This window comes from Amblyraja radiata, chromosome 8 (assembly GCF_010909765.2).
Source record: "Amblyraja radiata isolate CabotCenter1 chromosome 8, sAmbRad1.1.pri, whole genome shotgun sequence".
In the NCBI taxonomy this organism is placed as follows: Eukaryota; Metazoa; Chordata; class Chondrichthyes; order Rajiformes; family Rajidae; genus Amblyraja; species Amblyraja radiata.
In genome coordinates, this window is record NC_045963.1 from 52,707,356 (window position 1) to 52,734,521 (window position 27,166).

The 27,166-nt window shown below is 44.4% G+C and overlaps 1 protein-coding gene across 1 annotated transcript in view; it reads left to right on the plus strand.

Moving 5' to 3' along the window:
* LOC116976219 (beta-3 adrenergic receptor-like) overlaps window positions 1-26,856 on the plus strand; it is a 34,891-nt gene extending 8,035 nt beyond the window's left edge. The window contains exon 3 of the mRNA XM_033025904.1: window positions 24,426-26,856. Within this exon, the coding sequence (XP_032881795.1) occupies window positions 24,426-25,721 (1,296 nt within the window). The 3' untranslated portion in view covers window positions 25,722-26,856. The remainder of the gene's footprint in view (window positions 1-24,425) is intronic.
* The last annotated feature ends 310 nt before the right edge of the window (window positions 26,857-27,166 follow it).

A 27,166-nucleotide genomic window follows, 5' to 3' on the forward strand; every position in this document is an offset into this window, starting at 1 on the left:
TCTTTTGTGGAATTGAAAATTTTCAAACGTCATCCAGTTGTTTCTTTGCCCTTGCTGCTTTGTCCGTTTCACATTTTGATCTCTTTATGGGGAAAGAGAATACCAGTCCCAATATTACTTTTTACTATTATGTGGCCCCTTGTCATTTGATGTAATAAATACTGAGATTGATAGATTTGTTTGTAGAGCAGGAAGGGAAATGGAGACAAAGTCGCAGAATATGCTTCGTGGAGTCATATAACATAGAAACTGGCCCTTCTGCCCATTGCTTTCATGCCGACCATCAAATATCCTTCTATATTAATCCCATTTACCAGGACTTGATAATATTACATACATTGGTGGCTCAAATGCTTCTTAAATATGGTGAGTCTCTGCCGCCACAAATTTTCTCTGGCAATAGTTTCCAGAGGTCAACCATCCTCTTAGTTAAAAACCTTTCTCATTAGGTCCCCTCTGAACCTTATTCCTTGCCTAAATCTATGCCTTTTGATGGCGGGCTGGAACATTGATCATATCACATCAAGAGTACTCCTTATTTAAGGGAGGAGGTGAGGCAGTTCATAGGAGGTTTCATAACCTGCTGCCTGGCAATAGGAAAGGTTGACCGGGCTAGGTTGTACTCGCTGGAGTTTAGAAAAGTGAGAGATAACTTGGTTGAAATGCATAAAAGATACAGATGTTTCCTCTTGCAGGAGAATCCAGAACGAGGAGGTTTCTGTTTAAATATAAGGAGTTATCCATTTAAGATTGACTGTCAGATACCTATTTCCTCTGATTCATTTGCAGTCTGCCAATGTCAGTGTTAAATATATGTGGCTGAGCTGTGACTAATAAATGTGGCTGAGCTGTCCTGGTCAGAGAATTTATACACGCACATGAATAAAGAAGACCTCAACTGATTTCTAAAAGGTGGTTTTAGATAATGGGTGAAAGGAGGGAGACTGTTTGCACTAGCAAATGGTACCAGGGCAAACTAGATAAAGAGGATGGGAAGAAAAGGCTTTTATATAAACGGTGGTATTGATTTAGAACCCAGTGCCTGGAGGGGTGGTCGATACAGACTTAGTTTGGGCTTGCAAGAGGGAGCTAAATAAATGCTGGAGGGCAAAGAGCAAAGGAACATTACTGACTCTCTGAGGAGCTGGCATAGACTCAATGTGCCAGATGGCTCCTTTCTGTGTCTTAATAATTCTAGGGGTGCAGTTAACCTGTTATTCTGAGACAATGGCTCCAGCCTGAGGAAACAGCTGTAGATCCTTTCATTTGAAGCAGCTCAGGCTTATAACACAGTGTGTGTGTAGGCCAGATTTACTTAGTCCTACTTCACAAGATAAGTTCCTTAAGGCCCTGTCCCACGAGCATGCAACCTGCATGCGCAAGCGCGACCAAACCGGAAGCGGGGCCGCGCGGAGGTCGAGTGATCCCCGTACAGGGCCGGTCTCACCAGCACACACCTGCATACGGCGAGCGCGACCAAACCAGAAGCGGGGGCCGCGCGGAGGTCGAGTGAGTGACGTGAAGTTCGAGCGAAGTCCGCGGGAAGTTCGCACGTGACGTACGGCATCGAGATGCTGCGCACGCCCGTCGAGGCGGTGCGTACAGCGTCGAGGCGGCTGCGGGCCGGCAGGCCGTTGCCGCGTGAAATTTTTGAACACGGTCAGTTTTTCGGAGCCCCGCGCGATGTCAGGACCAGCTCCGCACAACTCCATACGGCTCCGGCGATCGAAGAGGGACCGCCCTGCGAGGCCATACGGCTCAAGCGACCACGTTAGGTCACGCTTGCCGTGTGGAGTCGCATGCTCGTGTGACAGGCCCTTTACCCCAGAGATCATTCAAGTGGGTGAGATGCAAAACCAACCAAGACTGTGCTACTTTTTTATTCTTCCTGCTACTTATTTGGTTCCTTTTGACTTTGATTAACAAGGTTGGGTATATACTATTGATTCAGCCTGCTATTAAAATATATTTCACGTTTCCCATTACCATTGGTTTCAGTAGTTCATTATGGATGTTTATGTTCATACCCATTGTAAGAAATACCCACTTTATTGTTTCTTATGATATTTTAGAACTTCCAAAATAGAAAACATAAATCATCTCACTATTGTTATTAAACTGTGTAAAATGGATCTAATGCTAGCCCTTTATTTTTACTTGAGTTGGGATAAGTTCTTTTCGTTGATAAATACATTTGTATTGATTTTCAATGACAATGAAGGATACTTTGACTTTACTTTGACTGCTACAAATACTTACACAGTGAAGGAAATGCAGCGTTTAGGTTCAAGCTTGATTGTTGACATAGGAGGCAGGAATTTGATGGCGTGGTGGCTCAGTTAACCAACCAACAACGCTGAGGCACATACAGACAGTATGCAAGCTCCACGCTCCATACAAAACAGGTTAAGGCCATTTTGCCCATCAAGTTTATGCTGGCATGCAGAATAATTCTATTCCCCAACAATTTTTCCTTTACCTATTTTCCCCACATTCCCATCAATTCCCTGCAGACAAGTATTCAGCAGGTGAGGCAGCATGTGTGGAGATAAAGTTAATATTTTTGTTATAATCTTTTATTAGCACTCGGAAGAGTGAGTTAACAGGCACATTTTATTTTGCAATGACACAGTGGTGCAGCGGTAGAGTTGCTGCCTTACAGCGCCAGATACCTTGGATCGATCCTGACTACGGGTACTGTCTGTACAGAGTTTGTACATTCTCCCTGTGACCGCGTTGGTTTTCTCCGGGTGCTCCGCTTTTCTCCCACACTCCAAAGGCGTACAGGTTTGTAGGTTAATTAGCTTCTGTCGATAGTAAATTGTCCCTTGAGTGTAGGATGGTGCTAGTGTATGGGGTGATCACCGGTCAGCACAGACTCGGTGGGCTGAACGGCCTGTTTCCATGCTGTATCTCTAAAGTTAAGGAAGTGGAATAAGGTGGAGAGAACAAAGGGAATATCTGTAATAAGATGTAGATCCAAAAGTTTTAAATCTGCAAAATTGGTTTTCGTGATACTATATATGCGATAAACTATGTTGGCGCATTAATTAGGTATGTTGCAAAGCGTACCTGAAGCGTCGTTGAAGATCTGCTGCTGAGGGTGTGCGCGATTTTGGCGCCGTTTAGAGGGGGCGGGTTTAAAACGCGATTTTCTCTAAGCTGTTCCAATCGAAAATGTTCAGCCTAGTTAATTATTAACGAAAAATCGCTGGAAGACCCCGTCGCAAAAGCTATTATTAGGTTTAAAGGCCTTGAATAATAGTTATAGTAGTTTAAAAATCAATCTCTAAACCCGCGACCGCCAGCAACCGCAGGGTCTCATAAAGCAAATAGCAGAAGTTAGGTTGTATATTTTTACATTAAAAAGGGCTTCTAAAGATCCCTTTATACTAAGTTTAATATTGCGAGTAGCTCAATTTGGGCCCATTATATCGCGCAGTATTTTTCTCGGCATTTGGGGCACAAATCTACCGCAATGTGAACGTTCTAAACCAGCGCGTTCCACAGGGACCCACTGGAAAGCTGATTTAAATGGGCATTTATTTACAGCAATTAAACACTAAATTCCTTCCATTTGGCCTATAAATTAATGTAAATGAGATTTAAAATTCATGTTTTATTGTGAATTATTTGTGAATATTATTTGGACATTTAGGCTATTTAAAAATGTTAATCATTTATTAAGAAATGGATAGATGTTTAGATCTAGTAATTGAAGTCTGAAATTAGCTACAATTAGGTAACTAACTAATTATATGCTTTAATTTCAGGTCATCCAAGTAAGATTATTTTATATTTGTTTCAGAATGCTTCAATCTATGATAACTGAAAATTTCATTCAGTTCTCTTAATTTTTAAGAAAGTTATGGGCTTTTGACTGTTCACGATCACAGCTTTTTTGTTATGTCCATAGAAAATCAATAGGGAACAAGATGCTCATTTCCCAGTATGAAAATGGCCATAACTTTTTAAATACTTGAGATATGAAAGTGAATTAGGTGTCAAATTAAACTTATTTTTATGCTTTATCTGATGGGATAAATTACAGACTTGATTTTTAAAATCTCAAAATTTTGTAACATTGCTACATTAATGCTTGGATAATGTTTTCTAGTCCAAAATATTTTTTTTTAACAAAACCAAATTATTTTTGTCTCATTCTCATATTGAGGTTTTAGTGATCCATTCTGACAGATGGTTAGGACGAGGTGGGGGTAAGGCAGAAATTATGATAGTTCCATTATAACCGATAAGTTCAATAATAATTTCACACAAAGCACTACATTAAATAAGCTTTCACATGCATTCATGAGATGCTTGCAATATCTGAGGGCTTAATTCTCCAAAAAGGAGATCATACCTTTTGTCTTGTTTTCATCTGTTTTATTTTGTAAATTAGTCATTCTGATTTCCAGCAGTATGGCTTTAATACAAACAGTCTTTTCTTAAAAATTATTTCTTTGTGTCTGGTTACAGGTCCCTGTAGATTATGTTGACTCTTTCCATTTACACTCCCCCTTCCAGTTTCATATGCTACATAGCTAACCTGTCATCATAATCAAAGCAATCCTACATCTCCTTTTCAATAGACAATAGACAATAGGTGCAGGACCTGTATGGTCCTTCGAGCCAGCCATTCAATGTGATCATGGCTGATCATCCCCAATCAGTACCCCGTTCCTGCCTTCTCCCCATATCTCCTGACTCCGCTATTTTTAAGAGCTCTATCTAGCTCTCTCTTGAAAGCATCCAGAGAACCTGCCTCCACCGCCCTCTGAGGCAGAGAATTCCAGAGACTCACAACGCTCTGTGAGAAAAAGTGTTTCCTCGTCTCCGTTCTAAATGGCTTACTCCTTATTCTTAAACTGTGGCCCCTGGTTCTGGACTCTCCCAACATTGGGAACATGTTTCCTGCCTCTAGCGTGTCCAAATCCTTTACAATTTTCTAGGAACAACTTTATCAATGCTGATTTCCTTTGAAACTTTGACACAGAAAGGCATCTGAGTGAGTTATAAACCCAGCAGTGTAATCCCCACTGTGTCCCAATAACTTACATGTACACATATAAACAACAATCTTTTATGTATCCTTTATATATATATATATATATATATATATATATATATATATATATATATATATATATATATATATATATATCTATATTACTAAATCTCTGATCTTGACCGCTTTTGGCCTACTGTGCTGCGATTTCCGACAGAACAGCGTCACCTACGGCCGTCATTTTTGGCCACCTCGCCCAGAGCCCCCCTCCGCCTTACGGGTGCGGAGGATTTTTCCCATCGATGACAAATCAGAGAGATATTAATGTTTTTTAAAAAGTCACCATTCTCTCTGCTGCCCCTGCTGGAGGGAGGGGGAGGGACTATAAAACCAGGAAGTGGTGTGCCTCACTCACTCTCTGCAAGATGGATGAAGACAAGGGTCACGTCTCTCTGAGCTCTGAATAACACTGAACAAATGTCTACACAACTGTGAGTACCCTTAATGTGGTTTGAAAATGAAAATAGGGTTTGTTTGAAGTAAAAAGGCACTGCCTGCAAATGGTTGTTTGGATGCTTTGGCTTGAAGTTGAAAGGCACTACTTACTGCAAATGGTGGCATGAAGTTGAAAGGCACTACTTACTGCAAATGGTGGCTTGGGTGCTTTGGCTTGAAGTTGAAATGCACTATTTACTATAAATGGTGGCTTGGGAGCTTTGGTTTAAAGTTCAAAAGGCACTACTTACTGCAAATGGTGGCTTGGGAGCTTTGGCTTGAAGTTTAAAAAAATCACCATTCTCTCTGCTGCACCTGCTGGAGGGAGGGGGAGGGACTATAAAACCAGGAAGTGGTGTGCCTCACTCATTCTCTGCAAGATGGATGAAGCCACGGGTCACGTCTCTCTGAGCTCTGAATGATACTGAACAAATGTCTACACAACTGTGAGTACCCTTAATGTGGTTTGAAAATGAAAATATGGTTTGTTTGAAGTAAAAAGGCATTACTTACTGCAAATGGTGGCTTGGGTGCTTTGGCTTGGTTGAAAGGCACTACTTACTGCAAATGGCGGCTTGGGTGCTTTGGCTTGAAGTTAAAAGGCACTACTGCAAATGCACTTACTTCCTGTTTGCACTGTATATTGATTTTAGATAAAACGCTACACTTACGGCTGTGATTTTTGGCCATCTTACTCAGTCCCCCCTCTGCTGAGCAGGTGCAGAGAATTCTTCCCATCAATGAAAAATAAAAGTGTTATTAGTGTTTAAAAAATGTTGAGAATCTCTCTCCTGTCAATCACGCCCTGAAAGCCACACCTTTTCTGGTGGGATGGGGGGGGGGGGGGGGGGGGGGGGGTTTATAAAACCCGGAAGTGTGGGTGTGGCTCAGTCTCTGCATGATGGGGGAGGGAGAGGTCATGACTCTGTCTGAGCTGTGAATCAACTGAACACACTGAATGTCTACTGAACTGTGAGTTTGGTGTTTTGTGTGGCTTTATGGTGGTTTCACCCTGCGTGAAATGGTATGAAGCTGCATTTGAATTTGGTGGCATTGGACCCTGCTTGAAGTGGAATAAAACTGCACTGAATTTGGTGGCCTTGCACCCTGCTGAAAGTGGTATGAAACTGCACTTGTATTTGGTGGCCTTGGATCCAGCTTGAAGTGGTATGAAACTGCACTTGAATTCGGCGGGCTTGCACCCTGCTTGAAGTGGTTGGAAACTGCACTTGAATTCGGTGGCCTTGCACCCTGCTCATAGTGGTAAGAAACTGCACATGAATTTGGTGGCCTTGAACCCTGCTTGAAATGGTAGGAACATGGATTTGAATTTAGTGGACTTGCACCCTGATTGAAATGGTAGGAACATGGATTTGAATTTGGTGGACTTGCACCCTGCTTGAAATGGAATTTCAACAAATAGTCATGAGTCAACTGCCAGCCCACCAGCCGTGAGTGAGCTGCCAGCAGATCAAGCTTGAGGGACTGAGCTGCCACCCCAAGAACCCATACCAGCACTCCAGAAAGCCCCCCCACTGGCCACCAATATTGGAATTGGTGGAGAGGTGGAATATTGCGTCGGGGGACCAGCCCTCCCGTGTGAACATGGGACCCAACGGGTCCCACTTAGTCTAGTATACACCTTTGTATGCACTATATATATAAATCATTTATATACATAAATGTTTATATGTTAATGTTATATCATATACTATAATTTTAAATTATAAGATAGACAAAAATGCTGGTGAAACTCAGCGGGTGAGGCAGCATGGAGAGAAGGAATCGCCGTCGTTTCGGGTCGAGACCCTTCTTCAGACTGATGTCAGGGTGGGGGAGGGAAAGAAAGGAAGAGGCGGAGACAGTAGGCTTGTGGGAGAGCTGGGAAGGGGGAGGGGAAGGAGTGAGAAACCAAGGACTACCTGAAATTGGAGAAGTCAATGTTCATACCGCTGGGGTGTATCTCCATAGATGCTGCCTCACCTGCTGAGTTTCTCCAGTATTTTTGCTTACCTTCGATTTTTCCAGCATCAGCAGTTCTTTCTTAAACATATAAATTATAACATATGTTTTTTCTAAAACATTTATATCCTTAAAAATAAATTCTTAAAATCATAAGAAAATCATCTCTGCAGTTCACAACAGAGGCAGGAGTTTGTGTGCCTTGTTTGTAAAATGTAACAAGGACAAAAGGAAAAGGCGGCTCGCTGTAAAATTCTGAGCCTTACCTGTGTTGTTGAGAACATATTGATCGTCAGTAAGAAAAGATCAGGTTCTCAGGGACCTTGCACACAATCACATGTGGAGGAGTTAGAATTTAAATTTCTCAAGATCAATAAATAGATACCTGCGGAGGAGGACAGGGATTTCATGTACATGCAGACTGGGACAGAACTGTAAATCCCCTTCTTTAGAAGTGGGTTGATGGCTTTATTCCAGCTAAAACCACAGGGATAGGTTCCTGTATGATTTCACGATTGAAACCTGAATTTACATAGTATCCTAAATTTACATAGTATCCTAAACTCAGTTTGTTGCTTTTTAATCAGATTTAAAACGGGTAAAGAGGCAGGTTTTAAGGATTGGTGAGCGGCTGAGAGTTTAGGGGACAAATTCACAGGTTGGATCCAGGTTGTCAGAGGCATGAGGACAAAGTTGAAGGAATAGAGGATATTACCAGAACTATCAGCAAGATCATTAAGATGGATAAATCCCCAGGGCCTTAAGGGCCTGTCCCACTTGGCGATTTTTTTTCGGCGACTGCCGGCGGCATATCAGGGTCTCCAAATGATTTTGGACATTTCAAAATCTAGCAGCGAGAAAAAAAATGTCGCGACACTTGAAAAACACCGCGCGTCAATACGTCATCACGCTGCACCATGCCGCAAATGTTTCGGTGATGCCGGCAATCGCCAAAAAAATCGGCAAGTGAGACAGGCCCTTAACGGGATCTATCCCAGGTTATTGAGAAAAGCAAGAGAGAAGATTGGAAGTGCCTCTCCAGATACTTCAGTCTAGTTTAACTAGTGTGGACTCGTGGTGATCAGGGTGGAGTAATTTGTACATACTCCTCCTAAAATGTCTCTTAATTATCCCATAATTATGCCATTGTGAGGGAACAACAGACCTTAGATCTGATCCATTAGTTAAAGGATTACTTTGCTGAACATGCTGCTTTTGTTTTATTTTTTTATCATGAACGTATTAATTTATAACCTAACTAGGTCAGCCCCTTATCAGTAAATTAGCTAATGACTGAATCACATAACTTGACAGATGAAATGAGGGATATTCCACATGATGAGGTCACTGATTGTAGTTGAATATCATTCTCCTGGTGCTTCTGGCCCCCATTGCCTTATTGATTATTTGTCTGATCTATTTTGAATCCCATTTAGCACATAACGTAGTGGAGGGCAGCCAAGTTTAGAGACTTTAGGTCCGTATGGATAATGCGATGGTCACTCCTGGCAGAAATGTCATGGACATATGTACTGGCAATGGATGGTTTGTGGAGATAAGGTTAAGTAATAGGTTTGCTCACAGCATGCCACACAGCCGATCTAATAGTCAGGGCTCGGCTAGTTTGGTGGTAATAGCGATCTTCTCTTGGCATGGGATACTTAAGATCCCCAATTTTTTTACCCTTGATTCTCAATGCTTCATCTAAGTGCAGTTTCGATTGAAGGACAGAAGGGAATGGCTGCTTTAAATTAAAATACCTCCACATGTGCAGCATGGGCAAGAACACATACCTTGTGGGTCCCACAACACTGCGCAGAAGTTCAGGGGATCGTGAGGGAATCTGAGGCGGGTTCGGTCAGGGCTACGGGTGGAATTGTAAAGACAACCTCGGAGAGAACTGCCCACAGGGCTGCATCTTTCCAACTGGATGACGAAAACCTAGGATCAAATCTCCTGCCTTTCAACATGAAGGTAGCACAAACCTCAGAGGTGACCCAGAGGATGAAAGAGAAGTACAAATGGATCTTATGATAATGTGAACTACATCAGAAAGACAACCCTCTTCCCCTCCTTTCTGCGCGAGTTGCAGAATCATAACCTTAGCTCCCTCCAATGGCTCAAATTATTATCACAGATTCCAATAATATCATATGATGTACAAAACTGATTCCGTTTGATACGATGCACTGGATTTTATTTCTGCTGGTATATCACAGCAACCTACACTGCATTGGCAAGTCTGAATTCCATCCAATACCCCCATACCCAATGGTAAATCGGTATATGCTTCATGTATTTGTTCTGCCAATATGTCCAAATATTGCGTTGAATTACTGTGTTGAAAAATTATTCAATAACATTTAAATTGTTTGCCGCAAGTAAGAATAGCAAATATTGATAAATTGCATCTCTTCCCACATTGATTATCTGTTGTGGTTTAATTTATTGTACCAGTAAATAGTCTTGGGTCAGATGATATTTTAGCCAATAGAGTCTGTGCAACACCACTTTATATCAGGAAAATTAGTCTCGAAAAATTCGAATTATGTAGTTATACAGCATGGAAATAGATCAATTTGCCCATATGCTAATGAAGGGTTCATTCTGTGTACAGATGTTCTCTGACCCATTGAGTTCCTTCAATGTGTAGTTTTTTGCTTAGGTTGTCATATTGGGTGACTTTCCCAATGTTGACTGGGATTTGCTTTATGCATCCAAGAGATTTTCCTAAAATAATATGGATAGTCCAATTCTAGGAGGGGCCAAAGTGATCCTTGAATTGGGAATGAGTCTGGCCAAGTGACTGATGTTCCAGTGCAAGAGCATTTTGGGAACAGCGATCACAACTCCCTAGGTTTTCAGATAGTTATGAATAAGCATAAACCTGGAGTTTTGGGGGGAAAGTACTAAATTAGGGAAAGGATAGTTACATTATTACGCAGAAGCTAGGGAGAATAAATTGGGAGCAACTATTGGATAAATCTACATCAGAGATGTGGAAGTTGTTTGAAGGCCTGCTGATTAGAGTTCAGAACCAGCTTGTACCAATAAGGAGAAGGATGGACCAGCTTGTTCTGATAGGAGAAGAATGGCAAGTTGATGGCAAGTCTTTGGATAACCAGAGAAGTTCTAAATTTGGTCAAAAAGAAAATGGCAGCATATGTAGAATTTAGGAAAATGAAATCAGACAGGGCCTTTGAGGATTATAAAGCAAGCAGAAAAAACATCAAGCAGACAATTAGACGAGCTAAAAAGAGGCATAGATTGTCACAGGCGTCAGTTTAAAGAAAATCCAAAGGCTTTTCATGTGCACTATAAAAGCAAGAGGGTAACCAGAGAAAAGGTAGAACCATTAAAGGATAAAAGAGGGAAATTATGATTGGAGTCAGAGGATGTAGGCGAGGTACTAAAGAAGTACTTTGCATTAAGATTTACCAAAGAGAAAGACATGGAGGATTGTGAGATAATTGCAGGGTATAATCATATACCCTGTTACCCTGCAGTTTGGGATAAAGAAGGAGTGGTGTTGGGTCTCTTGATAAGTATTAATTGGATAAATCCCCAGGGCCTGTAGGGATCTTTCTCGGCTTATTGAGAGAAGCAAAAGAGGAGAGTAGCCAATGTTCCTTTGTTTAAGAAGGCAAGTACAGATAACATTTTCCATTTGCAGCCCTCGAAGGATGCTGAACCAGGCAGTTTTTACTTTTTTTAGACTTTCTCTGGAGGCTATTGCAGTGGATCATGAGCAGGTTTCTTTTCTAGAACATAACAGGCTATCCAAGAAACTGGTCAGTGATTGGGAAAGCTGAATATTTCAATTTCCCCCCAGAAGGACAAGGAATGCAGAGGTTAAATGCAATGCCTGGTAGTTATCCTGGCTAAGAATTAGTTTGTCACAGATTCTGTAAGCACCCTGACAAGTGCGAGTCTAGTTCCTTTTAAGATATTCCTATCTGGCTAAAATAGTAGTTACCTGTCCCAATGTTTCCTTATGTGTATCAACGTTAAATGTTATCCAAAAAAGTATCTGTGATGTGCTTTCCAAAGTTTAATTCCATCAGGTGTACAAATGCAAGTTGTTATTATAAAGACATGAAGTTGCATTTTTATAGAGGTTTTTGTGAACTTAGGCCAACTAGAAAATACAGTCCCCATTATAGTGATTTGTTGAATTTCAAGAGCTTCTGTGCACTAAGACATTAAGTAATTCCAAAGGTTTATTTTATCCAAAACCATGTGATATGCTTTATTTCTCACCTTCATTGAGAAATGAATTTTGCAATTCAAAACTCTGGCAAAAGCATATTTAGATGATTGGTCAGAGATAGACAAGAAGGACATGTTGGTCATGGAAAATGTGCACTGTAGAGTCACCAGAAATGAAATCTGGCTGGAAGAGTTAACAAGGATGTAGGGATTCGGAACAGCAAACAATCTGCTGGAGGAAGTTACACGAGGACCAGAGCTGGGAACTGAATATTCAAGGGTATACATCCTATCAAAAAGGCAGACAGGTAGGCAGAGGGGGTGGGGTAGCTCTGTTGGTGCAGAATGAAATTCAGTCCCTTGCGAGGGGTGACATAGAATCAGGAGATGTAGAGTCAGTGTGGATAGAACTGAGAAATTGTAAGGGTAAAAAGACCCTAATTGGAGTTATCTACAGGCTCCCAAACAGTATCCTGGATATAGGGTGCAAGTTGAATTAAGAGTTAAAATTGGCATGTCGCAAAGGTAATGCTACGGTTGTTATGGGAGATTTCAAAATGCAGGTAGGCTGGGAAAATCAGGTTGGTACTGGACCCCAAGAAAGGAAGTTTGTGGAGTGTCTCCGTGATGGATTCTTAGAGCAACTTGTACTGGAGCCAACCAGGGAGAAGGCAATTCTGGATTTAGTGTTGTGTAATGAACCCGATTTGATAAGGGAACTCGAGGTAAAGGAGCCATTGGGAGGTAGTGACCATAATAAGTTAAGTTTTAATGTACAATTTGAGAGGGAGAAGGGATAAAGGAAAATCAGAAGTGTCAGTATTATAGTTGAGCAAAGGGGACTATGGAGCCATGAGGGAGGAGCTGGCCAAAGGTGACTGGAAAGCTACCCTAGCAGGGGTGACAGTGGAACAACAATGGCAGGTATTTCTGGGAATAATACAGAAGGTGCAGGATCAGTTCATTCCAAAGAGGAAGAAAGATTCCAAGGGGAGTAAGGGGCGACCGTGGCTGACAAAAGAAGTCAAGGACAGTATAAAAATAAAAGAGAAGAAGTATTACATAGCAAAGATGAGTGGGAACCCAGAGGATTGGGTAACTTTTAAAGAGCTACAGAAGATAACTAAAATGACAAAACGGGGAGAAAGGATGAGGTACGAAGGTAAGCTAGCCAAGAATATAAAAGAGGATAGTAAAAGCTTCTTTAGGTATGAGATGAGGAAAAAAATAGTTGAGACCAAAGTTGGACCCTTTAAGACTGAAAAAGGTGAATTTATTATGGGAAACAATGAAATGGAAGACGAGTTGAACAGGTACTTTGTTTGTGTCCTCCTTAGTGAAGACAGATCCAATCTCCCTGGTGGCCAGAGGATCTAGGGTGACGGAGGAACTGAAGGAAATTCACATGAGGCAGGAAATGGTGTTAGGTAGACTGATGGCACTGAAGGCTGATAAATCCCCAGGGCCTGATGGTCTGCATCCCAGGGTACTTAAGGAAGTGGCTCTAGAAATGGTGGATGCATTGGTGATCATTTTCCAATGTTCTATAGATTCAGGATCAGTTCCTGTGGATTGGAGGGTAGCTAATGTTATCCAACTTTTTATGAAAGGCGGGAGAGAGAAAAGAGGAAATTATAGACCAGTTAATCTGACATCGGTGGTGGGGAAGATGTTGGAGTCAATTATAAAAGATGAAATGGCAGCATATTTGGAAAGCATAAACAGGATCGGTCCAAGTCTGCATGGATTTACAGAGGGGAAATCATGCTTAATTAATCTTCTGGAATTTTTTGAGGATGTAACTAGGAAAATGGACAAGGGAGAGCCAGTGGATGTAGTGTACCTGGACTTTCAGAAAGCATTTGATAAGGTCCCACATAGGAGATTAGTGGGCAAAATTAGAGTACATGGTATTGGAGGTAGGGTACTGACATGGATAGAAAATTGGTTGGCAGACAGGAAACAAATAGTAGGGATTAACGGGTCCCTTTCAGAATGGCAGGCAGTGACTAGTGGGGTTCCGCAAAGCTCGGTGCTGGGACTGCAGCTATTTACAATATACATTCATGATCTAGATGAAGGGATTCAAAGTAACATCAACAAATTTGCAGATGACACAAAGCTGGGTGGCAGTGTGAACTGTGAGGAGGATGATATGAGGATGCAGGGTGTCTTGGATAGGTTGGGTGAGTGGGCGGATGCATGGCAGATGCAGTTTAATGTGGATAAATGCAAGGTTATCCACTTTGGTGGCAAAAACAGGAAGGCAGATTATTATCTGAATGGTGTCAAGTTTGGAAAAGGGGAAGTACAAAGAGATCTAGGGGTCCTTCTTCATCACTCACTGAAAGTAAGCATGCAGGTACAGCAGGCAGTGAAGAAAGCATGTTGGCCTTCATAACAAGAGGAGTAAAGAGGTCCTTCTGCAGTTTTACAGGGCCATAATGAGACCACACCTGGAGAATTGTGTGCAGTTTTGATCTCCAAATTTGAGGAAGGACATTCTTGCTATTGAGGGAATGCAGCGTAGGTTCACCAGGTTAATTCCCGGGATGGCGGGACTGTCATATGTTGATAGAATGGAGTGACTGGGCTTGTATACTCTGGAATGTAGAAGGATGAGAGGGCATCTTATTGAAAAATATAAGATTATTAAGGGTTTGGACACGCTAGAGGCAGGAAACATGTTCCCGATGTTGAGGGGGTCCAGAACCAGGGGCCACAGTTAATAATAAGGGGTAATCCATTTAGAACGGAGATGAGGAAAAACTTTTTCACACAGAGGGTTGGAATTCCCTGCCTCAGAAGGTAGTGGAGGCCAATTCTCTGGATGCTTTCAAGAGAGAGTTAAATAGAGTTCTTAAAGAGTCAGGGGATATGGGGAGAAGGCAGTAACGGGGTACTGATTATGGATGATCAGCCATGATCACAGTGAATGGCAGTGCTGGCTCAAAGGGCTGAATGGCCTATTCATGTGCCTATTGTCTATTGATATAAGGATTGGGCAGGAAGGTGATGCTGAGGTAGAGAATAAAACATAATCTGTTGAATGTCAGAGCGGGCTCAAGGGACTGAGTGGCCTACTCTTATTCCTATTTCTTATGTTCTAATGTTCTCTCTCCAAAAGGCTGGGCATTAATTAATAAACCTAAAACTGAATTGATAGATTTTGTTCAAACCAAATTGCAAGTCCGGTAAATAACATTCAGATCAAGAGGGGCCATGTTCTAAAGTGGGTTTAATTTCTGATTGATTAGAATTTAATAGTTGAAAAATAATGCAAAACAAGAATAGAAATTTGATTAGACCACCCACGGTAAACTATAAATAGTTCTGCTCGCCATTTTATTAAAGGGATAAGGAGTCTCAGGAGAATTTGGAAGATTTACAACATTATTATTAGAACTGACAGGTTTTAATCAGCAGGAAAGCTTGATCAGATTTGAAGAAAAGGCCAAGGCAGTATCTGATGAAAGCTTTAAAATTCCAAACCAGTTTGATTGAATATAGAGAAAATGTTTCCACATGAGTGTGAAAATTAGATCTTAAACATGACAGTTACAGATGAATCCAGTAAGGAAATTCCAAAAAAATGTGTTTTCCTGAAGAATAGTTACAATAGATACACCTGTGAAGCTTTGTGTCCCAAACATTATGGTGCCCTGAAATAGGGGGACTATGGATAAACACAGCTGTAATTTCTAAATGGTGAAAACAAAATGTATAAAAATACCCTTTAATAAAATCTCACTATGTGCACTTTAAACACATGTGATTTGTTTCTATTACAAATCTCAAATTGTGGTGTACAGAGGCAAATAAATAAATGATGAGTCTTTGTCCCATACATTATGGAGGGCACTGTAGCACAGAGCAGCTCTCCAATCTGAGCAGATTTCACTACTCCACTCCAAGATCGCCACTTTGCTCTGAGATTACCACTGGTTAGATTACACCAAGCGTTCCACCCTCCATTCTCCAAAGATTACATGGCGTCTTAGAAACATAGAAACATAGAAACATAGAAATTAGGTGCAGGAGTAGGCCATTCGGCCCTTCGAGCCTGCACCGCCATTCAATATGATCATGGCTGATCATCCAACTCAGTATCCCGTACCTGCCTTCTCTCCATACCCTCTGATCCCCTTAGCCACAAGGGCCACATCTAACTCCCTCTTAAATATAGCCAATGAACTGGCCTCGACTACCCTTTGTGGCAGGGAGTTCCAGAGATTCACCACTCTCTGTGTGAAAAAAGTTCTTCTCATCTCGGTTTTAAAGGATTTCCCCCTTATCCTTAAGCTGTGACCCCTTGTCCTGGACTTCCCCAACATCGGGAGCAATCTTCCTGCATCTAGCCTGTCCAACCCCTTAAGAATTTTGTAAGTTTCTATAAGATCCCCTCTCAATCTCCTAAATTCTAGAGAGTATAAACCAAGTCTATCCAGTCTTTCTTCATAAGACAGTCCTGACATCCCAGGAATCGGTCTGGTGAACCTTCTCTGCACTCCCTCTATGGCAATAATGTCCTTCCTCAGATTTGGAGACCAAAACTGTACGCAATACTCCAGGTGTGGTCTCACCAAGACCCTGTACAACTGCAGTAGAACCTCCCTGCTCCTATACTCAAATCCTTTTGCTATGAAAGCTAACATACCATTCGCTTTCTTCACTGCCTGCTGCACCTGCATGCCCACTTTCAATGACTGGTGTACCATGACACCCAGGTCTCGCTACATCTCCCCTTTTCCTAGTCGGCCACCATTTAGATAATAGTCTGCTTTCCTGTTTTTGCCACCAAAATGGATAACCTCACATTTATTCTTCCTCCATGTCTTCCTCCATTCTGAACATGCACCGTAGCATACAATGTGATTAAAGACTCTCATCTCATGCAAAATAGCCTACAATGTTTTGGCTTTTTATAGAACACTAGACAAACGGTGACCCGTTGGTTCCCGTCCACTCAACAAGCGGTTGCGGGTGGGGGGGGGGGGGGGGGGGGGCCTGCTGCGTCACACACACACTAACCACACACGGGGGGGGGGGGGGCGGGCGAGGGGGGTGAGAGGGGGGAGAGATGGGTGGTAGAGGGAGGAGGGTAAGGGGGAGAGGGGGAGGGAGGGGGGGAGAGAGACTAAAGGGTGGAGAGAGGAGGGGGAGAGAGGAGGGGTAGAGGAGGGGGGTAGATGAGGGGGGTAGAGAGGAGGGGAAGAGGGGGGTAGAGTGGAGGGGGAGTGGGGAGAAAGGAAGGGGGTGGAGGGGAGAAGGAAGGGGGGGAGAGAGAGAGGGGGGAGAGTGTGGAAGAGAGAGAGAGAGAGAGAGAGAGAGCGAGAATGAAGACAGCAAATTTATTTTTTATAAACTGTTTTTGAAATTAAAAGTTAATGTTAAGAATTAGTGATGTTAAGTGAGAAATAATTAAATTAAATTCAATGAAAAACAATGGAATCAACAACCTGGCAGGCTGGAGAGAGGGGGTGCAAGAAGGCAGGTGTGGCAGAAGGCAGGTGGGGGGGGCAGGGCTGGGCGGGGCCAGCAGTTGGGCCAGGTGCAAAGGCATTGTGAGGTCAGCAGCTGGGCAACCTTAATATTTTTTAAACATGTCAGTTTGGTTATAGATTTTAGTAAATATGTTGGGAAATAATTGACCAAATCGATAGAGGATTGGATTTTTGAAATCATAAGGAAAATTTCTACCAGAAGGTGTAAAAATTTCACTGTTATTGTAATGTCAGCAGCTGGGCAGCGGTCAGATTTAAAAAAAAGGTCAGATTGGTCAACAATTTCAGGAAAATGATGCACCAAATGTACAGAGGAGTGGATTTCTAAATTCACGACGAAAATCTACTGAAATATGTAAAAATGTTCCCGTTTCGGCGTCTGGTTTTCGAGGAGATACGTTTCACATGCACACACCCACACACAGAGTTTTAATAGATACTAGACCAAGTGCAGACCCGTTGGGTCTGTTCCCCCAACGTGCGGTTGAGGGGGGGGGGGGGGCGGCATGCAGCGTCACACACATTAACCACCCCCCCCCACACAGTCTAATAACCCCCCTGCACACGCGCTAACTACCCCTCTTGTTAATATATTAATATTATTAATTTGCTCCTTTTACCCCATAATCGCCCTATCTACTGACGCAGAGGGGGAACAGAGAGGGGGGAACAGGGACGGGGAGGGGACAGGGAGGTGGGGGAACAGGGAGGGGGGGAACAGGGAGGGGGGGAGAGAGAAAGGGAGGTGGCGGAGAGAGAGGTGGGGGAGAGAGAGAGGGAGAGAGAGAGAGAGAGGTGGGGGAGAGAGGAGGTGGAGAGAGAGAGACAGAGGAGGGGGAGAGAGAGAGGGGGAGGGGGGTCGCAAGGTTTTTATCAAATGACTTGCGAGAGGAGCGACTGGCAGCACGTTGGGTTTGCAGCGGGAGGGAGGGAGGGGGGAGAGGGAAGGAGGATGGGGAGAGGATGGGGGAGAGAGAGGGAGATGGCGGACCTGAACTCAGTGAGCGGGCGGCTCGGACGGCAGCTCTTGCGTGATGATTCCCCGTGCCCTTGCGATCAACGGAGGAATTTCAACGGAGGAATTTCAGGTTTCCCAGAGGGAGTAATGGCCCGCGCGACAATAACTGCCGCCGCCATGTTGAAGCCGGCTGTGTCCTCCGGTGACCTCCCGATCTGCAGAGAATTTTGATCAATTTTATTCAAAATCTGGGGAAATAATTGACCAAAGAGTGGATTTCTGAACTCGTGTTAAATCCCTACCGAAATGGTAAAAATCTCCGCGTTTTTGCTTCTGGTTTTCGAGGAGATACGTTTCACATGCAAAATAACACACACACATCCACACACACACACACACACACACACACACACAGAGTTTTAATAGAAATATGATATGATAGATGAATTTCCTGGAATTCTTCTCGTCACTGATTTCAGGAGATTAAATGGATGAGGATTAGAAAGCAGAATACTAATTGGAAATCAATGCCAGTAGCTGGGAGGTTTAAATTTAAGTAATTAGATGAATCTGGAGTAAAAGGTTGGTATTGGTATTGGCAATCATAAAATTACTGGATTGTTGTTTATATTTTTTTAAACTGGTTCACTGGCATCCTTCTGCGAAGGAAATCTGCCAGCAACGTCCACATGCTGTGAGTGAATAAATAAAAAAACTCCAGATTTAGTCATTGAACTAAGCATTTGCATTTATGGTGACCAGACATTTAAGGATGGAATCCAAAAGGATTAAACAGACATTATGGCAGAGTATGTTATTTAAAAATTCATGCATCTCATGTAATACAGTGTTTCATTTTCATAACTATTGAGTGAGAATAGTTTCTTGAAGTTCTCCTTAGGTTTCTGATATTATAAATATGTGCTGCAAAGCAACAAATGCTGTGGAAATAGGTGACAGCACTCTCCAAATTTCCACAGAATTGAGCCTGTCTACATATTTATTTAACACAGGAGAACATTCAGCCCTTTCTGTCCATGCTGGTGCTACCTCCCAGCAGAGCAACCTAGTCACTCCCCCCCTTAATTCAATCAATCAATTAATCCGTTTTATTCGTTACATACACATATAAGTGCAGTGAAATGAATTTGCCAGCAGCAGTACAATTAAAAAAAAGAACACACAATACACAATAAGGTTTAACACAAACATCCACCACAGCATTCTTCATTGTGGTGGAAGGCACAAAGTACAGTCAGTCCTCCTCCATTGTTAACACGTGGTCAGGGCCATGTACAGGCCCTCTCATCGGGATGGTCGAACACACTCCGCGGCTAGGTGGACTGCAACTTTCCCTCTCTCACCAGAGTTTGCTGTCGTATTAAGTGGTGTTCGCTGGCAGTTTTGCATTGGTCACGACTTAAATTTCCTGCTGAGTTTCCGGCCTCTGATTAAATGATGGAGCCCTGCTCATTTTTCAGTGTTTTATTCAATAATGGAATACCCTGCTGGTCTTTGACTGACTGCATGTTAGGGTGGAGAGTTGCTTTTGGAGGATTGCCCCGTTTGGGGGGATGGGAAAATGCTTATTTCACTGAACAGTAGTGATTGCATTGGGTGGTGAGAAATTACCTTGTGGGTGTTCCTTTGCCTCATTGAAAGTAGTGTGGATATTCCTTCTGATATTCTTGTCTTCCTGCGTGGTTGTGGTTGTATTGGTGGTGGTATTATCCTCTGGGCAGTTCTGTCCTTACTCACTAAAATGTGTTGGTCGTGGTATTATGTTGGGGTAACTATCCTGTCAGTGTGCCTGTGTCTCAATGAATGTTGCAGCTGGTTCCGTTCCTATGTCTACTGAATGGTGTTAATCGTGGGTGATTGCCCTTTGGGTGTACATGTGACTCACTAAATGGTTTTGGGTAGTGGGGGATTGTCCTGTAGATTTGCCTGTATTTCACTGGTGCTACCTCTTTGGTGACCCTCGGACTATCCTTGATCACACTTTGCTGGCTTTACCTTGCACTAAACCAGGGGTCGGCAACCTTGTTCTGCATAGGGGCTAGGACCCATGTCTGTGAGCGGATAGCGGCCACATCTATCGCCATAGTGTAACACTTGGTGTTGTTTTTCGCATTAGTTTTCTTGTTTTTCAATTCGTTTTCTGCAGTTCCCAAGTCCCTCGAGTGCCCCGTGGCTATCTGCAGTTTCCAGACCGGCTCACATCCCCAGGACTCGCTGCAGTTCTCAGGTCGGCTCGCCTGCCCCGTGACTGGCTGTAGCGCCCAGGGAGGCTCGCCTGCCCCAGGACTGGATAGCAGTAAAAGGATTCGTCCAAGTCAGCATGGATTTATGAAAGGAAAATCATGCTTGACTAATCTTCTGGAATTTTTTGAGGATGTGACAAGTAAAATGGATGAAGCGGAGCCAGTGGATATAGTGTATCTAGACTTTCAGAAAGCCTTTGATAAGGTCCCGCATGGGAGACTGGTGACTAAAATTAGAGCACATGGTATTGGGGGTAGGGTGTTGATGTGGATAGAATATTGGTTGGCAGACAGGAAGCAAAGAGTAGGAGTGAACGGGTCCTTTTCAGAATGGCAGGTAGTGGCGAGTGGAGTGCCGCAAGGCTCAGTGTTGGGACCGCAACTGATTACCATATATATTAATGATTTGGAAGAGGGAATTAGGAGCAACACTGGCAAGTTTGCGGATGACACAAAGCTGGGCGGCAGTGTGAATGTTAGGAGGTTGCAGGGTGACCTGGACAGGTTGAGTGAGTGGGCAGATGCGTGGCAGATGCAGTATAATATAGATAAATGTGAGGTTATCCACTTTGGCGGCAAAAACAAGGGGGAAGATTATTATCTCAATGGGGTTAGGTTAGGTCTCGCTGTACCTCCCCCTTACCTGTGTGTCCTTGTACACCAGTCATTGAAAGTTGGCGTGCAGGTACAGCAGGCAGTGAAGAAGCTAATGGAATGTTGGCCTTCATAAGAAGAGGATTTCAGTATAGGAGTAAAGAGGTTCTTCTGCATTTATATAGGGCTCTGATAAGACCACATCTGGAGTATTGTGTACAATTTTGGTCTCCTAATTTGAGGAAGGACATCCTTGTGATTGAGGCCGTGCAGCATAGGTTCATGAGATTGATCCCTGGGATGGCGGGACTGTCATATGAAATTCAGATTCAATCTTTATTGTCATTGTGCAGTGTACAGTACAGAGACAACGAAATGCAGTTAGCATCTCCCTAGAAGAGCAAACACAGAATAATGAGCAATAAAATATATATACGTACATACATGCATTTTTCTGGGGGAAGGAGTGTCCGGGGGGGTGACTGGCAATCACCAAGGTGCAGAGTTAAGTAGTGTAACAGCCGCAGGGAAGAAGCTGTTCCTGAACCTGCTGGTCCGGCAATGGAGAGACCTGTAGCGCCTCCCGGATGGGAGGAGGGTAAACAGTCTGTGGCTGGGGTGAGAGCAGTCCTTGACGATGCTGCGCGCCCTTCGCAGACATCGCTTGCTTTGGACAGACTCAATGGAGGGGAGTGAGGAACCGGTGATGCGTTGGGCAGTTTTCACCACCCTCTGCAGTGCTTTTTGCCATACCAGTTGCCATACCATACTGTGATACAGTTGGTACGCTGGTGAGCCTTCTTGACCAGTGTTGAGGTATTGTGGAAAGATTGAACAGACTAGGCTTGCATTCACTGGAGTTTAGAAGGATGAGGGGGATCTTATAGAAATATATAAAATTATAAAAGGATTGGACAAGCTAGATGCAGGAAAAATTGTCCCAATGTTGGGCGAGTCCAGAACCAGGGGCCAGTCTTAGAATTAAGAGGAGGCCATTTAAGACTGAGGTGGGGAAAAAACTTTTTCACCTCAGAGAGTTGTGAATTTGTGGAATTCCCTGCCACAGAGGGCAGTGGAGGCCAAATCACTGGATGGATTTAAGAGAAAGTTAGATAGAGCTCTAGGGGCTAGTGGAATCAAGGGATATGGGGAGAAGGCAGGCACGGGTTATTGATTGGGGACGATCAGCCATGATCACAATGAATGGCGGTGTTGGCTCGAAGGGCCGAATTGCCTCCTCCTGCACCTATTTTCTATGTTTCTATGACTGGTTGTAGCGTCCAGGTCGGCTCGCCTGCCCTGGGACTGGGCGTAACGCCCAGGTCGGGTTGCCTGCCCCAGGTCTGGCTGTAGTGCCCAGGTCGCCTGCGTGCCCTGGGATTGGCTGCAGTTCCCAGGTTGGCTCGCTTGCCCCAGGACTGGCTACCGTTCCCAGATAGCAAAAACTAATTGACAAAAAATACGCCTGCAGGCCGGATCCGGCCCATGGGCCATAGTTTGTCGACCCCTGCACCAAACGTTATTCCCTCATCAAGTATCGATACACTGTAAATAGATCGATAGTATTCCTGTATTGTCTTTCTACTGACTGATAAGCATGCAACAAAAGCTTTTCATTGCATCTCAGTAAGTAAGTAAGTAAATCTTATTTATATAACACGTTTAAATCAACTCGCGTTGAAACCAAAGTGCTTTACATAAAATAAATAATAAAGTTTACGTACATCCATAGAAAAATTAAAAATAAGAAAAATAACACAACACATTATAGAATTCAACATCAACGTCCCCCCACAACAGAATCAACATTTTCCACTGTGGGGAAAGGCATCAAAAAGTTAAGTCCTCTTCCTCTGTGAAACACCCGAGGTCGGGGCCTACTTGTGGCCTCCGCAGCCAGTCCGATGTTTTCAGGCCCTCTTTGCCGGAAAGCTGGAACTCCAAATTGGCTTGGTGGATGGAGTCAGAGGGTGGTAATGGACGGTTATTTTACAAATTGGAAGCTTTAATTAATAGATAAGGGCTTGGTCCCTGCGGTTTGTCATATATATTAACAACTTGACTGAGAATGTAGGTAGCATGATTAGTAAGTTTGCAGATGACAATGCAATTGGCAGAGTTTTGGCAGTGAATCATTGTCTAAGGTCATAACAGGTTTTGGATCAACTGGGAAAGTGGGCAAAGGAATGGCAGATGAAACTTAACTCTGACAAATGGCAAGTGATGTATTTCAGGAAGTTAAAATCAGGGCAGAAAGTTAAACCATGAACAGTGAATGACAGGACTTTAGATTTGTAGATTTGTAGATGCGGGAGACTGAAGGGTATAAGTAGATAGTTCCATGAAAGTGGCAATAGCGACAGTAGATGGGATGTTGAAGAAAGCGTATAACATGCTTGCCTACATTGTTCTGTGCATTGAGTACAGGAATTGGGACATCATATTACAGCTGTACAAGACATTGGTGCAACTGGAGATGGAACATCGTGTGCAGTTCTGCTTACAGAAGAATGTAATTAAGCGATAGAGGGCGCAGAAAAGATTCACTAGCCTAAAATCAGATGATACAGGTTTAATTGAGAGGCTAAAGCTTAAAGGGAACTCGGGAGCAGGTTTTTACAATGGGTGGTGGGTATGTTGAATGAGCTGCCAGCAGAAGTGGAAGAGATGGGTGAAATTACAACATTTTGAAGACATTGGAACATATTCATGGATAGGAAAGGTTTAATGGGACTTGCTTAGGAGGGCATCTGAGTCGGTTGGCATGGACAGGTTAGACTGAACGCCTGCTTCCATGTTCTAGGACTCTGGTGTTGTGTGGTGGGGGATGGTCCTGCGGGTGCCAGAATCACATTAGTGGTGGGGTGGAGATAGAGGGTTGTCCTTTGGATGTGCCTAAATTTCAACAGTGTCCTGTCGGTGTGACTGTGTCGCAGTGGCAGTTGTGGGGAGAGTAATTGTTCCATGCGTGTTACTGTATCTCTCTAGTACTGGGGGATTTTTCACGGAGTGTGCCTCTATTGCATTAGTGGTTGTGGGGTGGGGTTTGTCCTGTGGATATTGTGCCTATACCCCTGTCTTGTCCTGTGGGTGTCTGTGTTGGAGTGTTTCTGGTGGGAGATTGTTCTATGCATGTTGCTATAGCTCACCGGTGAAGCTGTTGGGGAATTATCCTGTGTGTGTGTGCCTGTATCCCACTGATAGTATTGGGAGATTATCCTGTGGGTGTGCCTGTATTTCACTGGTGTTGGGGGACAATCCTGTGGGTGTGCCTGTATCGCTGCGATGGTGTTGGGGGATTATCCTGTGGGTGTTCCTCTATCTCGGGGGTGGTGTTAGTGTCTATCTCGGGGGGTGGTGAATCATCCTTTTCGTGTCTCTATCTCGTTGACCGTCACTCTCCCTCTCTGTTTCTGTCTGTCTGGCTGCAGGACCTGTGTCTCTACGTGGGCTACACCTCGTCGGTCTACTGCACGGCCTCAGTGCTGACGCTGGCTGCCATCGCCCTGGACCGCTACCACGCCATCATTGACTGCCTGCAGTACAACTCGCAGAGCACCGTGCGTCGCACGGCCGCCACTGTGGTCTGGATCTGGCTGCAGTCGGCCCTCAGCAGCTGCCCTCCGCTGCTGGGCTGGGGGCGCTTCGGCTACTCACCGGCCATCCGCAGCTGCTCGGTGGCCTGGGCCGACAGCCTGAGCTACACGGGCTTCGTGGCCGTCGTGTCCTTCCTGCTGCCCGCCTCTGTCATGATCTTCTGCTATGTGCGCATCGTCAAGGTAGCACGGGGCCATGCCAAGCGGATCCACGATATCGAGAACCAGCTGCAGCGCCGCCCGCCCGGTCGCGCCGCAGCCCCCGACCGCCCCACATTCTCACAGCTCATCTCCAGCGTCAACTTGCCCATCATCGCCGATCACCGGTGCGAGGAGGCCCAGGGCCGCTGCCGCAGGCTGCAGGCCAAGGGGCCGGACATCTTCTGCAAGTACGGCAGCCCAGGCCGCGAACACCACGGCGCCTTCCGACTCTTCCTGGTCATCTTCGCCTTCTTCTGCTGCTGGGTGCCATACGAGGTGGTGGGGCTGGTGCAGGCCATCGAGATGGCGGTGGTGGGTGGCCAGCAGGCCTCAAGTGTGCCGCCCGGCCTGGTGACAGCGGCCCACTGGCTGGCCCTGCTCAACTCGGACATCAACCCGTTGCTGTACGCGCTGCTCAGCAAGAGGTTCCGCAAGGCCCTGCGCCATTGGCAGCGCCGGCTGGAAGCCAAGGTGGGTCTCGGGCGGGCCCGGCGGGAGGAAGCGGCCGCTGCCGCTGGGCTCTCCGCCCTCCTGCACGCCAAGCCGCCGGCCAGCCAGAGGAGGACCAGCTCCAACGTGACGGCCATCAGCCAGCTCAGCCCCCGCCAGCCAGGGCTCCAGGCCCGCTCCTGCTCCGTCTTCTCCATCAGCTCCCTGCCCCGCAGCGGGCAAGATGAGCCCTTGGACGACCTGCTGTCCTGCCCGGCCTCCGCCAGCTCCCTGGTCTTCGTGCCGTGCGGCAAGATGTCGGAGCGCCACAGGGACCCGCAGAACGATCCCTGTCCCAAACAATACTTGAAAGTCCCGCAGCTTTCCCAGGAGGCTGACACCATGCTGTTGCCGTCACAGACTTTCAGTGAGAAGCAATCGTCCACTTATGTATTTGGAAATATCATCGTTAAGGTTGAAAACGATGCACTTGACCTGTAGATGCTTCGAACGTTGCTGCGCCAGTTGTAAACTGTAAACAATGGGGTACTGTGGGTTGCATTAGTCCATGCAAGTGCCAAAACAGTGAGTCCTAGTTGACTCAACTGCAGGTTAAACACAAGCATGGGTATTGTGCACACATAGCCCAGACTCATTTCAGGTAGGGGAGACATTAAAGAAGCCTTGGAAGAAATAAAACAGTGTATAGGGTTGAATGGCAGGGAAAAGCCCAGTTGATCTTACATGCTGTCTCACACTCTTGATGGCTTGAGCACAATCGTTTAATGCTAGAGCGAGCCATTTGTCAGTTTACATCATGTTGACACCTACAAGCAGTCCAGTCAGTGCTGTTCCTCCATTCCTATCCTGTAGTCCAGCAAATTACACTCTCTGAAGTGTCTAACAAATACGAATGCCCCGTTGAAGGCTCAGATTGCTTTTACCAGCCTTGCTAGTAGAGCACCACATCACAACAACCCTCTACACAAAGTTTTCCTCATATCCCCTTTGTACCTTTTGTCCAAATCTATGCCCCTCTCCTTGGGCCTTCAACCAGCTGCTAATGGGATAAGGCACCTCTCTATTTGGAAAAACTCAGCATAACAGTAATTTGACTCGATGCTTCTCTGAGCACCCCCCACCCACCCCAAAATATACACAAACAGATACTACATAACTCCCAATGACAGGCAAAAAGTGAAAAGGAAAAACATGAACCAATACGGGAGAATTATATCTGTGCTGTCCCAATCTGTATTGAAGTAAGAAATCAAAGACAAATGGTGTGAATCATCTATGCACCTTAACACTGTTCATTGCGCATCCCATGGATGATGTGACTACAGCCTTTTAAATGGCTTTAAAGAGAATCAGATCTATTCATTTTGTGTTTCATTTAACACGTTTGACACGATCATCCAATGTCAGCTCTGTTTCACTGACCACAAATGTTGCCTGACTCATAGAACATAGAACAACACAGCACAATTACAGGCCTTTTGGCCCAACATTTCTGTACCAAGCAAGATGTCAAGAAACTAATCACCTCTGCTTCTCTGCCAGCATGTCCTTCATATCCCTTCATCCCTGCATATCTGATGTGTGCCTATCTAAAAGCCTTTTAAATACCACTACTTCCACCACCACCCATGGCAACCTGTTCCAGGCACTCATCACCTTCTGTGTAAAAGAAAAAGTCATGTACAGCACATCTCCTTTAAACTTTTCCCCTCTTATCTTAAAGCTATGCCTGCTAGTCTTTGATATTTCCATCCTGGGAAAAAAGGATTCAACTGTCTACCCAATCTATGCCACTCATACTTTTATATACTTTTATCACGTCTCTCCTCAAACTCTGATGGTCCAGAGAAATCCAAGTTTAACCCACCTCTCCTTTCAGCTAATACCCTCAAATTCAGGCAACATTCTGGTAAACCTTTTTTGCA